This window comes from Gymnoscopelus braueri, assembly GCF_963280865.1.
Source record: "Gymnoscopelus braueri genome assembly, chromosome: 4".
NCBI classification, from domain to species: Eukaryota; Metazoa; Chordata; class Actinopteri; order Myctophiformes; family Myctophidae; genus Gymnoscopelus; species Gymnoscopelus braueri.
Genome location: NC_137605.1, coordinates 2,195,056 through 2,210,544, shown reverse-complemented (window position 1 = coordinate 2,210,544; position 15,489 = coordinate 2,195,056). Strand labels below are relative to the sequence as shown.

General features: G+C 40.1%; 1 protein-coding gene across 2 annotated transcripts; it reads left to right on the top strand.

Annotated features, from left to right (window-relative positions):
* The first annotated feature begins 4,570 nt into the window (after positions 1–4,570).
* On the top strand, positions 4,571–13,834 carry psenen (presenilin enhancer, gamma-secretase subunit). Of its 2 annotated transcripts, XM_080426471.1 has the most exons (5): positions 4,571–4,650; positions 6,915–7,001; positions 9,027–9,131; positions 12,207–12,333; positions 12,374–13,834. In XM_080426471.1, exons 2-5 carry the CDS (start codon positions 6,941–6,943, stop codon positions 12,384–12,386), a joined length of 306 nt encoding a protein of 101 aa, XP_080282597.1. In that variant the 5' UTR covers positions 4,571–4,650; positions 6,915–6,940; the 3' UTR covers positions 12,387–13,834. The 2 variants fall into 2 exon arrangements, with proteins under 2 accessions (XP_080282597.1, XP_080282596.1); XM_080426470.1 differs by having other exon boundaries at positions 4,579–4,652; positions 12,207–13,834.
* Positions 13,835–15,489: the final 1,655 nt, after the last annotated feature.

Sequence of the window (15,489 nt, the reverse complement as noted above, 5' to 3'; positions counted from 1 at the left end):
CAGTGTGACATCGTCTGTTAAGGGGTCTATATGACCAAGTGAATTAAAATGTGGCGTATTGCTCCCTCTAGTGACGGGAGACAGGGACTCAGACAGGGACAAATTGCAGGTTGAAAAAGCCCTTAGCTCTGAACTTGGTAAAATCTGCACCTGGCCCGCTGACAACAAACTATCACTACACCTGGCCCGCTGACAACAAACTATCACTACACCTGGCCTGCTGACAACAAACTATCACTGAACTTGGTAAAATCTGCACCTGGCCCGCTGACAACAAACTATCACTACACCTGGCCTGCTGACAACAAACTATCACTACACCTGGCCCGCTGACAACAAACTATCACTACACCTGGCCCGCTGACAACAAACTATCACTACACCTGGCCCGCTGACAACAAACTATCACTACACCTGGCCTGCTGACAACAAACTATCACTACACCTGGCCCGCTGACAACAAACTATCACTACACCTGGCCCGCTGACAACAAACTATCACTACACCTGGCCCGCTGACAACAAACTATCACTACACCTGGCCTGCTGACAACAAACTATCACTACACCTGGCCCGCTGACAACAAACTATCACTACACCTGGCCCGCTGACAACAAACTATCACTACACCTGGCCCGCTGACAACAAACTATCACTACACCTGGCCCGCTGACAACAAACTATCACTACACCTGGCCTGCTGACAACAAACTATCACTGAACTTGGTAAAATCTGCACCTGGCCCGCTGACAACAAACTATCACTACACCTGGCCCGCTGACAACAAACTATCACTGAACTTGGTCAAATCTGCACCTGGCCCGCTGACAACAAACTATCACTACACCTGGCCCGCTGACAACAAACTATCACTACACCTGGCCTGCTGACAACAAACTATCACTGAACTTGGTAAAATCTGCACCTGGCCCGCTGACAACAAACTATCACTACACCTGGCCTGCTGACAACAAACTATCACTACACCTGGCCCGCTGACAACAAACTATCACTACACCTGGCCCGCTGACAACAAACTATCACTACACCTGGCCCGCTGACAACAAACTATCACTACACCTGGCCCGCTGACAACAAACTATCACTACACCTGGCCCGCTGACAACAAACTATCACTACACCTGGCCCGCTGACAACAAACTATCACTACACCTGGCCCGCTGACAACAAACTATCACTACACCTGGCCTGCTGACAACAAACTATCACTGAACTTGGTAAAATCTGCACCTGGCCCGCTGACAACAAACTATCACTACACCTGGCCTGCTGACAACAAACTATCACTACACCTGGCCCGCTGACAACAAACTATCACTACACCTGGCCCGCTGACAACAAACTATCACTACACCTGGCCCGCTGACAACAAACTATCACTACACCTGGCCTGCTGACAACAAACTATCACTACACCTGGCCCGCTGACAACAAACTATCACTACACCTGGCCCGCTGACAACAAACTATCACTACACCTGGCCCGCTGACAACAAACTATCACTACACCTGGCCCGCTGACAACAAACTATCACTACACCTGGCCTGCTGACAACAAACTATCACTACACCTGGCCCGCTGACAACAAACTATCACTACACCTGGCCCGCTGACAACAAACTATCACTACACCTGGTTCAAACTGAATCCATTCTCTTTCTCGTTACAATGGTGCCGTGATTCGGATCGGGTTTCCTCGTGGGAGGAGGTTTAAAGGGGGGTGAGTGTAACAGAGTGGTTCACTACCTCAGCCTGAAGGCCTTTGAAAGTCTAATATCTCCCCAGAGCGATGCGGAGATCCCTTTGGCTTCGTGGTTAAAGGAGAAATCCGGACATTTTAAGTGTTATCTTTGATGTGTCGTTACTCACCTACCGACGTAAAAAGTGGCGTTGTTTTTTTCCAGAGATTCCCCTGTCGTCATTTTTTCAACCCCCTCCGTTGCCATAATGGGAGCGCGTGGCTTAGGGAAATTCGTCTATTATAACCGATGCAAAGTAATTTTTTTCTCTACTACTACTCATTGTGGAGTCTCATGATAGTCAAACATGCGCTGAAAGTTCCTGAGAGGCTACCGCTAATGCCGAACGAGCTAACGCTAGTTGCTTGTTTCTCTCCCAGAACCTGGCAACTTGGTGTTGCCAGGTGTTGCTAGAGATGTTGGCTTTCCTCGCGGGAGATCTGGGTTTGAATCCCGGGCGTCACACATGCATGCACCTCATGGTACCACAACACCACTAAGGCCTTAAAAACAAGGCCCCAGACATCCCAAAACAAACTGGTCAGGCTACTCCTTGCCTTTAAACATAGAACCCATCTAACCCCTTCTCATTATGCTAGGGTGGGATGGCTCAGGGTAGAGGACAGGGTACAGCAACCTGCAACGGGCCTGGTCTACAAGATGCACTACACCACAAAGACACCCATGTACCTGTCAAACTACATCACAAACGTTAATGACGTCCACAATCACAACACCAGAGGAAGCTCCACTAATCACGTTCAACCATGATTTGGCTCAAACAAGGCTTACATTTGTTCTACTGCTATGCCACTAAAATGTGGAACGCCCTACCAACAGACATTAAAACATGTGAATCCTTACTCTCCGTCAAAACCGCTCTAAAAGAGCACTTACAGGTTGCTATCACCCCCCCCCCTCCCCCCGAACTGTTTACTGTATATATTTTTAATATCGATTTCTGATTTATATGATTTATATGATGTTTTTGCATAGTAGTGTGTGTTTGATTGATTGATTGATTGATTGAATACTTTATTTCAGTGGCGTCAGTTCAGTAAAAGCTAAAGTATGGCAAGGTTAGGGTTGCCAACTCCCAGAGATTGACTTGATTGTCAAAACCCCCAAAACCCCCGAAAAGCATAGAAAACTATGCATTATACCTATAACACAATACAAACACAATGGTCTTACACCTGCATTAGGCTACTACTCATGATTTTTTATTTGGAGCCAAGGTATGGCACCTGCCCTACCTTGCCATACCCAATTGACGCCCCTGCTTTATTTAGAAGTTTGCAGAGAAAAAGCACATGAAAGTACAGTTTAAATACAAGGTCAACTAAATAGGATTGAAAAGCCCATGAAAGCCTAACGGCTTGTTTCAAATGGGGTCCTTATGTACTCAATTCATAGAGACATTAAATGACAGACAGATATACACTACTATGCATCTCTGGAGCCGGTTGCACCACCTCACACTAAATTCAAACTTTTATACCTAGTTATAGCTTAATCCAGTCAATCTGGGGACGCATCTCTGTCATTTTAGATTTCTTTGGTTATTCAAAAATAGCAGATATACAAGCTCATAGCGCGGCACCGAGTGCCGCGCTATGAACTTGTAGATCTGCTATTTTTTGAAAAATCGTGAAAATCTTTAAATAGATATATTTAAATATATATATATATATTTAAAGATTTGCACAAATTTTCACATAAAAATAAATAAATAGCCAAATAAATCGAAAATGACACAGCTAAATGGGTTAAATGGCTTTTTTAAGGCCATTTAAGCTACAAGTAGGCTAAGTTTGAACTTAGAGTGAGGTGGTGTAACTGGCCCCAGGTCCATAGCGTTAGAAGGAGGAGAACTCCTTCTAACGCTATGGACCAGAGCTATAGCTACTATATGCAGAACATCATATAAACAGTTTAGTTGTGTATTTGTATTTGTCTGTCAGTAAATGTCTCTATGAATTTAGTACAAAGGACCCCAATGGAAACACTAGAAACAAATTTCCTACGAACATTTAAGTGTTCCTCCTCTGAGACACAGACTGAGTAGGAAAAAATGGTACCATTTTAGTGAGGACCAATTATATGAACATAGGTTGAAAATGGGTGAAGTCGGATCCCCCTGTATTTGTCAAAATACTTCCAAAATGTCCATGATCATAACACCAGAGGCAGCTCCAGAAATCATGTTCAACCCAGATTTGGCTCAACTAAGGGAATGAACTCGTTCTCATGCTATTCATCAAAAATGTGGAATGCCCTACCAAAAGGAGTAAAGGAGTGTAAAACCCTACTCACTTTCAAAACTGCCCTAAAGATACACCTTCAGGAGGCTGCAATTCGAAAATGGCCCCTGTCTAAGTCTTAACCTACCCCCCACCTTCATTTTCCTCTTTTGTATATATATACATATATTTTTTCTCTCTTGATACCAGTAACCTGAAAGCTGATTGTATGACATTCTGTATAGTAGTGTGTATATCTGTCTGTCTCTTATCATGATTTGTGTGCATGGGGTTCTCATCTTAAACAAGCTCAGTGCTTAATGAGAGTTCCAGTTTAGTAGACCTTGTATTGTGAATTTGTACTTCCATGTACTGTTATGTACTGTCATGTACTATTCTCATGTCTTACTAAATAAACTACATCAATCAAAAGTCGTCCTTTAATAGAGTAATCAATCAATCAATCAATAGCCACCAGGGGGCGGTATAATGACATAATTCCAGTTCCCCGCTTTCCAGGAAACGGAACTAAACCTACCGGAAGCGGAAACACGAGACGCCGTTTAGTTTTCGTCGTCGGTGTTGTTGTGATTGGAGCTGTTTCTATCATAGTTCTACACCTCACTCCCTATTCAAGTTAACAGGTAAATAAACTAACTATAAACAGACTTATATTTACTATAAAGAAGGTTTGATATAAACATATTAATAATAAATGGTTTGTTTCCAGTCAGACTCAGTGTGTGTCGTTGTTGTGTTAAGTTAACGTTACGATGCTAAGCTAACAGTTAGCCTGTTGTGTGTGTGTGTGTGTGTGGAGCTCCTCTGCTACTGATAGCAGGAAAACAGCAGATCTACAAGCTCACAACGCGTCGCACCGCGACGCGTTGTGAGCTTGTAGATCTGCTGTTTTCCTGCTAGGCTAACAGCCTGTGTGTTTGTAGCTCTGATAGCAGGTCAGCTGATCATCATGTGTTGTTGGGTGTTGTTGGTCACATTAGATCTACATAACGATGGTGTCGTTGTTCTGGGTGTCATGTGAGCTTGTAGATCTGCTGCTTTAGACTGACGCTAGGTTCATGATCTATAGCTTTAGATCCAGACTATTAGATGTATTTTATGGAGTCTGGACGTTTTACTTTCGTATCTACTAGTCTTAGCTCCACCCCCTCAGTTTGTCCTGTAATGTCACCAGTAAAGCCCGTATTTCTCCAAACATGTATAAATGTTAAATATAAGGTGTTTACCCGCTTGACCCACATGTTGACTAGGTGTCCGGGGTGTTTGTGTAATGTATTAGTCCATATGTTACAATTAATAAGTGTTTTAATCCCGTCTGTGGCCGATTCTGTCAGAAGTTCCCAATGGGCGGTAGTGACGGGGCGCATCCGGTGAAAGACGGAATTACACTCAATGTAAAAAGGAGGTAAACGAGGGGGGGAAATGTCGTTCGGCCACAGACGGGATTAAAACACTTATTTATTACGAAATACGGACTAATACATTACACAAATACTCCGGACACCTAGTTAACATTTGGGACAAGCTTCTTTTTTTTTCTTTTTTTTGCATTTGTACATGTTTGGAGAAATACGGGCTTTACTGGTGACATTCCAGGGCTCTCTGGCGGGGTAGAGCAAAGACTGTCTTAGATATAAAATGTCAAAATCGATAAAATACATCTCATACATGTTTCAAATGTACAGATTATTATTTATTATTACAGGGACCCCTTAGCTGAGAGAGAGATGAAGCAGGGACATATATTGCTTCCTAAATTCATGTTTTTAGGTAATTTCAGACATTTAACCACTTAAACATTCAATACTTAGCAGATAGCAGATCTACAAGCTCGCAACACCTCGCAGCACAAGGCGTTGTGAGCATGTAGATCTGCTATGTTTGGCTAATGATATCACATGATATGATTTGGCGGACCCCCTAGAGTAGCTCTGAGGACCCCCTGTTGAAGACCCCTGGTTCAGACTGATGCTTTACATGTGATCCTAGTTTACTGAGACACTACACTGTCTCTACATTCTATGTATGCGTTTACCTTGTTTACTGTAAGTTAGATTATATTATATTGTTATATTGTTATTATATTCCATGTATGTGTTTACCTTGTTTACTGTAAGTTATGTTATATTATATTATATTGTTATATTATTATTATATTCCATGTATGTGTTTACCTTGTTTACTGTAAGTTAGATTATATTATATTGTTATATTATTATTATATTCCATGTATGTGTTTACCTTGTTTACTCTAAAGGTCTTTGCAGACAGGGTGCGATTAGTCAATCCGTTTTTACCGCATGCAAAAAGACGCACAAATCGAACTGGGTTTGATTAAGAAAAAAAAAACATCGCCGCAGCACCCTGGGCAAGACCTGGGCTGTTGGTTGTCTAGGAAGTTGACAACAGGAAATGGTTGAATTTGGCGGAAGTACCGCCCAAGGAAATGACGTTGATGCTTTACAAATCTGTTAACATTCTCCGTGAATGAAACGAGTGTTGTGATTGGTCAAAAAATATCGTTTCCGGGGGAAACGGAAATCCTGTCCACTCAGGACTTCCTAGACACTCGCTGCTTTAGGTCGTGACCACGCTCTTCTCTTCGCAGATGAGTGAGGCTGGGACCCAGGTTATCGCCGCAGCCACTTGCCGCACGGCAAATTCAGAGCCGGTGTGCATGAGGTCATAGAGAACCATGTGTTCATTTAAAAAAATATATTGTCTGTTTTTTCCATGCGAAAAATCACACCCTGTCTGCAAAGGCCTTTAGTCACTCTGGATAAAGAGCGTCTGATAAATGAATACATTGTAAATTGTCTCTGTGTGGAGTTCAATCGTCATCATATAATTATGTATTTATAATGATGTATATTGTGTTGTTCTGCAGGTGTGTGTGAATAAACACTGATCATCATGAACCTGGAAAGAGTTCCTAATGAGGAGAAACTCACCCTGTGTAGGAAATATTATCTAGGTGAGTTCATTCAAATCTAATATCATGGATCGTTTTTGACTCATGAGAAAATATAAAGTGTGAATATTAAATTAAATTAATTAAATTAATCTGTAAATTATTTGTATGTCCCACCCGGACAATGTCTGAATGTTTTCAGTGAATATTCGCCCCCAGAATCAGTATGTAGGTGTCAAGTGGTTAAATTAAGCCAATCCTTTAACCTTTGCTACAAATTCATTTTAACCCATTAAGACCGGGAACGCATCTGTGTAACCACACAAATATTTCATACTTTGTATTTATATTTTTGAAAAATCGTGATTTGTTTTGCAATTCTTTGAATATACATAACATAAATCTGTTTTAAAGCGAATATTCTCAAATCTTTGCTTCTTCTGGGGGGGTCCCTGGAACAACATGAGATGGGGGTCCGTGGCCAAACAATACCATTGATCCGTGGCCATACAATACCATCCGTGGCCATACAATACCATTGATATTATAGTAACAAGAGTAAAGGTCCTTACACACCGGCGAATATACGCAAAATTCGGACTCGTTCCGAATAATTAAAAGACGCTTTTTCGCTTCGCGAAACTGATGTGGACGCTAGCATTGACTTTATAAGGTTTTAAAAAAAAACGTATTTATTCGCATGAAGAATTGATTCGCCCCGGTGTGTAAGGACCTTAATAGTTTCAGAAAACCGTTAGGATTTAGATTAGAAGACATTTGTAGAATCCCCCAGAAGCAAAGATTTGAGTTAATATATGTTCGCTTAAAAAAATAATAATATATATATTCAAAGATTTGCATGGATTTTTGCGATTCTTTTAAAGAAATTGCAGATCTACAATCTCATAGCGCTATGAGCTTGTAGATCTGTTTCCAGGTCTTAATGGGTTAATGTTGATTGATTGAATAGTTTATGAACAGTTTGCTGATGGTACAGAGGTTAGCAGGGTTTACAATGATTGATAAAAGGATAACACAAAAAGCTCTAGGGCCTTGTTTCCATTGTGGTCCATGGTCCAGGATTGTGTTTCCCTCTAGGGTTTGTGTTTCTCCTGTGGCTGGTCAGCGTGGTGTTGTTTTTATGTGTTGTGTAGTGTGGTTTTATTAAGGTGTTTATTGTGTTGGCCTGTCACAATTATTATAATGGCAATAATCGCAATTATTTCTGCTCAATCGTCTCCATGTTGAAAAATATGAAAAAAAGCAGATCTACAAGCTTACAACGCGTCACGAATATGTCAATAATGTTTTGGTATATTTAATTTATCGTCATATATGCCCTTTGCAAGCTGTGATTATTATTATTATTATACAAAATGTTTAAGTTGTATTCATAATGTTCCAGTGTTCAACGGCCAAACACACAATTAACACATTAATCGCAATTATTTGAGTGACAATTAACACATTGAATGCCAGTCGCGTAGATCTACGCGAACCGCCGGTTCGCGTAGATCCCCCCCAGGTGCACTTTCGGAATTTTTTGATCCATTTCCGGTTCCGGTTTGACGACCGGAAACATAATTATTTGGGATCCGGTTTTGACGATCACGTCCGCTCCCATTCTAAAGCGCACACTGAAACTCAATTCTCTCCCTGTATTTTTTTCTCCTCGCATATCACTGTTTAACGTAATCCGCTCTAACTACAATCAGTGACATCCGTTTGACATGCGGTTTTCCCTGGGAGATACAGTGAGATGTCGCGGATGTAAACAGACCGTGTACGGCTCAATCTTAAAGATTTTAACAAGATCTATGGCGACATGAAAAAAACAAAAAAACAACAATAACACGTTGGCACTGGTGAGTACATTATGAGATTAACCTCTGGCGGTCAATGTGTTAATCGTCAACTTAAATGTGTAATGGTGACAGTCCTAGTATTGTGTTTTTGTGTGTTTTTCAGGAGGCTTTGTGTTCCTGCCCTTCCTGTGGCTGGTCAACGTGGTGTGGTTTTTAATGTGTTGTAGTGTGGTTTTATGAAGGTGTTTATTGTGTTGTGTTGTTGTTGTTGTGTGTATTTCAGGAGGCTTTGCGTTCCTGCCCTTCCTGTGGCTGGTCAACGTGGTGTGGTTTTTCCGGGAGGCGTTTGTGAAGCCAGACTTCACTGAACAGCCGCAGATCAAAACATGTGAGTGGAACGGCCCGGGACTCAAACCTTGCCCCTCCGCGTGGAAAGACAACATCTTATCTTATCCACTAGACTAAAGGGGAATCCCCCCCATTCTTCTTCAGGCATCTGCTGACAAGTAGTAGCAATACAGATATATACAAAAACTCTACAGCGACCAATCACACTTCGTTGATGGGGATGTGAGGTGCAACAGGTTAAGACCTGGAACGCATCTGTGTCATTTTTTTTATTTGAGCTGAAAAGCATTATTTTACACTTTGGCTATTCAAAAATAGCAGATCTACAAGCTCATAGCGAGTGCTGCGCTATGAGCTTGTAGATCTGCTATTTTTGAAAAATTGTGAAAATGTGTGCAAATCTTTGAATATTATAATGCTTTCAAGCGAACATTGTTAACTTTGTTGCTTCTGGGGGGTCCCTGGAACAACATATTTTGAGATGGGGGTCGGCGGCCAAATACATCATTTTGGGGGTCCTTGAGATGAAAAAGATTGAGAACCACTGATATAGAAACATACGTTTTTTCAGAAAAGGCCTGATTAAGTAAAGTTAATACACAATCACATGGAGCTCAATACAGTCAGGACAGAGAACTCTCTGGTATCCTGACCTGGAACTGTGTTTAGTGTTTTACGAGAGACAGAGAGAGCCCTGTTACTGAATAAATATAAAGCTGTAACCATTATGCAAAAAGAAACATCACTTCCATCCCCTTCAACCCATTAAAACCCGGAACCATTATTTTATACTTTGGCTATTCAAAAATAGCAGATCTACAAGCTCATAGCGCAGCACCGAGTGCAGTGTTACGAGCTTGTAGATCTGCTATTTTCTTTTTTAATTGTGGGCAAATCTTTGAATATATATATTTCTTTTTTAAAGCGAACATTTGTAACTCAAATCTTTGCTTCTGGGGGAATTCTACAAAATGTCTTCTAAATCCTAACAGTTAAAAAAACAAAACAAAGACGTATGTTGTTATATACTGTACATCAGTGGCTCTGAAACCTTTTCACGTCAAGGACCCCAAAATGATATGTATTTACCCCGCGGACCCCCATCTCAAAATATGTTGTTCCAGGGACCCCCAGAAGCAAAGATTTGAGTTGAACAAAAACACAATTATTCAAAGATTCGCACAAATGTTCACGATTTTTCAAAAATGGCAGATCTACCAGCTCGTGAGCTTGTAGATCTGCTATTTTTGAATAGCCAAAGTATAAAAATATGGTTTAAGTGGTTGAAATGATAGTGACGCTGTATAAACACATTTAGCTGGGGACCCCCCCCCCCCCAAGGACCCCTCTGTGCAGCGTAGTGTTATTTATGTTGCTGTACTAGTAAAGGTCAAGAGGTGAAGCAGAGACTGAATGGATGTCGGTGTCAGGTGTCACCCTGTCACCTGCTCTGTGACGGTGACACGGTGGCTTCATGTGGTGAGCTGTGGCGCCACCGTGGCGCCATGCAGTGACGCCTGACATTTGCCTTTTAACCGTACGCATTTTCACGCTTCGTTCACGCCCGCTCTGCTCGCCGCTTCACGCTTCGTGGGGCGTGTCACAGACGTGTGTCTCAGACGTGTGTCTCAGACGTGTGTCTCAGACGTGTGTCTCAGACGTGTGTCTCAGACGTGTGTCACAGACGTGTGTCACAGACGTGTGTCACAGCAGCACTTGTGATCGTCAGACAGCATTCTGTGAGAACTCACTGCTGGGTGGAAAACTGTGCATTTTCATTTTAATCTAGTGGTTTGAGGTGTGACAATTATAAGTATTGGACTGTCAGAACTAGTAGTCAGGGGATATTAGCAGAATATTTTCCAATCTTGGAATAAATTCCTTACCAAAAAAAATCTTCGCCAATGTGTTTGTAAAGGTGTCTAGTAACACATCTCACAAAGACTGAAATGCAGTTTCCCTAGGAGAATTTTTGACAGCTCCTTAAAGTTGGGGTACCCACCATAACCTTGGTTAAAAAAAAAATCAAATTTTAATTCTGTTTTAAGTAGCATGTGAGGGGTCAAACTAGGGTGTTTTTATGATTCTGAATCCATTGCAAGCATTTGTTTTGACCCAAAACCACTCCTTGGGCTAAAAACGGCCATAGCCATCCTTTTCCAGGTATACTTTTTGTGTAAAAAGCCCATTGAGATTGGGCCGTTTTTAGCCCAAGGAGTGGTTTTGGTGCAAAACAAATGCTTGCAATGGATTCAGAATCATAAAAACACCCTAGTTTGACCCCTCACATGTTACTTAAAACAGATTTTTTTGGGGGATTTTTTTTTAACCAAGGTTATGGTGGGTACCCCAACTTTCAGCAGCTGTCAAAAATTCTCCTAGGGAAACTGCATTTCAGTCTTTGTGAGATGTGTTACTAGACACCTTTACAAACACATTGGTGAAGATTTTTTTTGGTAAGGAATTTATTCCAAGATTTTTTTAATATCCCCTGACTATAGGGATGCACCGAATGGAAAAGTCTTGGCCGAAACCAACCGACCGACCGACCAATGGCCGAGAATGATAATTAAAAAATATATATTTATACATGCATACATATAAAAATAAATGACCATTGCTGTCATGGCTGTGCCTCTCTGTTGTAGAGCTACATGATTATGGTAAAACTCATAATCACTATAATGGGTCCATATTGAGATCAGTTATTTAAATTAAAACATATATTTATTTATTGTGCAAAATTATTTATTTACTATTGTGTAGTAATAAAAGACAATATGTCTCAAAACATCAGCATGCCATACATACAGTTGAATTATTGCAAATTAAATTAATATTAATTAAAGAAATTGAAACAAATATTGAATAACCTAACAAAAGGCAATATAATGTCTGCAGCTGCATTATTGCACACAGCCAAACAAAAATATTTTATTGTTTACAATCGATTAATTTAAAATAAATGTATTACTGTGTGTGTGTGTGTGTGTGTGTGTGTGTGTGTGTGTGTGTGTGTGTGTGTGTGTGTGTGTGTGTGTGTGTGTGTGTGTGTGTGTGTGTGTGTGTGTGTGTGTGTGTGTGTGTGTGTGTGTGTGTGTGTGTGTGTTTACAGATGTGAAGCGCTCAGCGTTGGGCCTGTCTCTGTGGGTTGCTGTTCTCACCACATGGATCACCATCTTCCAACACTTCAGAGCCCAGTGGGGAGAGGTGGCCGATTACCTGTCCTTCACCATCCCACTCGGGATCCCCTAAACCCCATTGGGCATCCCCTGGACCACTGGGGATCCCCTAAACCCACCACTGGGGATCCCCTGGATTCCTCCTGGGCATCTCTCAAACCAGTGGTTCTCAAACGTTTTAATTTAAAGGGATAGTTCAACCCCAAAAAGTTTTTTTTTTCTATGGATTGGACACAAAAAGTCTCCTTTGTGTCTCCTACCGGAACCGCTGCCTACCGGTCCGCTGGTTATCAAATTATTGTCTTAGAAATGAGACAAAAACAAAATAATATCCATGAATTGAAGTCTCCAGGCAGGGTGAATAATCAATAGAAAAAAAAGTCTTTTTGGGGGTGAATTATCCCTTTAATTACAAGCACCCTCATAACTCAGAGAGTGTACACAATGGAACCAAATGGACCCTTAAGGGTCCATTTGGTTCTATTTTGTACACTCTCAGAGTTACTTACCTGCAAGGGTCCATTTTGAACCCCACTCAAGGAACCCAGTAGGGGTCCCTGGACCACCCTTTGAGAACCTCTGTCCTAAACCATTCCATTGGGATTCCCCAAATCACACTTATTAAACAATAACTCAGCAGTCTAAACCCTCAGTGTTGATTTAACCACATGAACCCCTGTTCTGGTGACAGCATTCAGCACCAACAGCCCATCTACACAACGGTGTGAAATGTAACCAAATGGACCTGTAGAACTAAAACTCAGATTCACAGATAGAATTATTAACACTGAGGATTTGACTGTGTATCCTGTGTCATCGTGAGCTTGTAGATCTGCTATTTTTGAAAAATCGTGAAACTTTGTGCAAATCTTTAAATATATTTTTTTTAAAGCGAATGTTTGTAAATATTTTGTTCCAGGAGCAAAGATTTGAGTTACAAATGTTCGCTTTAAAAAAATAGATATATTCAAAGATTTGCACACATTTTCACGATAAAAAAAAAAAGCAGATCTTGCCGCGCTACGAGCTTGTAGATCTGCTATTTTTGAATAGCCAAAGACTTTTAAATTGACACGGATGCGTCCCCGGATTGAATTGGTTAAATTAAAGAGTAAAACTACTGTATACTGAATGTGCTCATAAACAAATGACAATACTGACCAATCTGACAACGTTTTGCTTTATAAAACCCTCAGGTCTCCCAAATGTAAAACATTTCTTTTCACCTGGGTTTTCTTTCACTGTGTTTTTTTTTTAAATCTAGCAAGGGGTTTGTTTTGAATAAAGTTAATTGATCTTAACGAGCTTACATAGCGGGCGGTATTGATAGTGGCTCCAGTATCTAAATCAAATGATATAGATAGAGACTATTAGGTATGTACAATACAAGATAAAATACATACACTGAATGATTCTTCTGCTTGGATGGGGTTAAAAAAAGTGCACCTTTTCTTCAAATGTTCCTTAAGATTTAGTGTGTGTGTGTGTGTGTGAGTGAGAGGGGGTTATACATTTTTTACTTGTGTGTGAATGAGAATAAATAGAACATCTCTTCACTTGGCGCATTGTGTTTTGCCTCCTTTATTTGCAAAGCTGACTTACTGTAAAGAAATGTTATGACGGTTTTAAAGACATTTTTATGACGGAACAAAATGTTCTGACAGGTGTGAACGGCTCAGAATAACCTCCCTTGAGGAAAGCGTTTTCAAAAGTTGTGTCTTTCCATTGCCTCACTAGTAGAACCACACTGGTGATAGGAAATGAACTACTGTTGTTCATATATTTACTGACATAAACCTTGTCAGTGTCGTAGAGGTCTGGTCAACATCTTATGTTAGTCATCAGTCATCCTAAAGGTTGACTATAACCTGCTGTTGACATTCTTATCCAGTGGATGAATAGTGGAGCCTCGCTCTCTGCTATTAGCTGTGAGATGAGGTGAGGTTACACACACAGCTAGTGGACAACATGCCATGCCATACATACATAGTAGTAGTAGGTTTTATTTGGTCTGTAAGGCAGTTATATACATACACTTTTCTTTTCACTCTCTTTTTTTTTTTCCCATCAATAATAATTACAATAATCGTAGTAATAAATAATAAATAATAATGATGGTAATACACAGACCAAAAGGTGTAGGCTGAAGCCTAAGCTTATTATGCCTACCCTTTGCACATGTTAATAAACATCATGCTTAAAGGAGATACTAGCATACTGGAGTAATACAACACAAAACAACCAAAACAAAACAAAGATCAAAACATGCAAGATGTTTTGACAGAAACGAGTACCAAAAAATAAATAATCAAAGTACAATCGCTTGAATTTGCAAACAATAAGAAAGAGAAGAAAGCAATGAAAGGTGCAAGAAGTTTTTTTTTTTTTTTCCTTTTTTTTGTGTCACCCGATGTCTTTTTTTATAGGACACTTATATATATATATATATATATATATATACATACACATACATATATATATACACATTCACATATATATATATACATATTACGATTATACTACACCTAGATCCTCATTTTGTATATACAAATTAGAATATACTTCACTCTAAGGTTCTATATTTATTTATTACTTTTGATTTGTACATCTTTTTAAATTTATATATAGAGCTACAGTTTTTTAAATCGTCATCTAAACTATTCCATAATTTTACCCCTATTACCGATACACAGCTGTTTTTGTTATTTATTCTTGCGTTATTTTGTTTGAAAATGGCAGTTCCTCTGAGCTCATACTGGCTCTCTCTGGGGTGAAACAGTTCCTGGACACAGGTAGGAAGCATATGATTGTGTGCCTTGTACATTATGATTGCGGTACTCAAGTCAACTAGATCCTGTAGTTTTAAAGTTTGAAAATCAATGAATAATGGATTTGTTGGGGCAAAGTAGTCTGATTTGCTTACAATTCTTAAGGCCTTTTTTTGAAGTAAAACTATTGATTTAATAACCGTTTTGTAGTTGTTCCCCCACACTTCCACACAATAACTCATGTATGGGAGTACGAGGGAACAGTACAATAAGTACAGTGACTTTTGGTTTAGTATTGGTTTCATTCTGTACATTACTGCAATGGTCTTAGATATTTTGGTCCTTAGGTTATTAATATGCGTTTTCCAATTTACTTTACTATCTATTGTAATACCCAAAAACTTAGTTTCAAATACGCGTTCTATTTCTACGTTATTAATCGTTATTT

Bases quoted from the DNA above. Each gene is read 5' to 3' on its own strand.
- psenen (XM_080426471.1), top strand. From the start codon at position 6,941: ATGAACCTGGAAAGAGTTCCTAATGAGGAGAAACTCACCCTGTGTAGG. The intron at 7,002-9,026 runs GTGAGTTCATTC...TGTGTATTTCAG, and splicing joins GTGTAGGAAATATTATCTAG to GAGGCTTTGCGTTCCTGCCC. The intron at 9,132-12,206 runs GTGAGTGGAACG...GTGTGTTTACAG, and splicing joins ACAGCCGCAGATCAAAACAT to ATGTGAAGCGCTCAGCGTTG.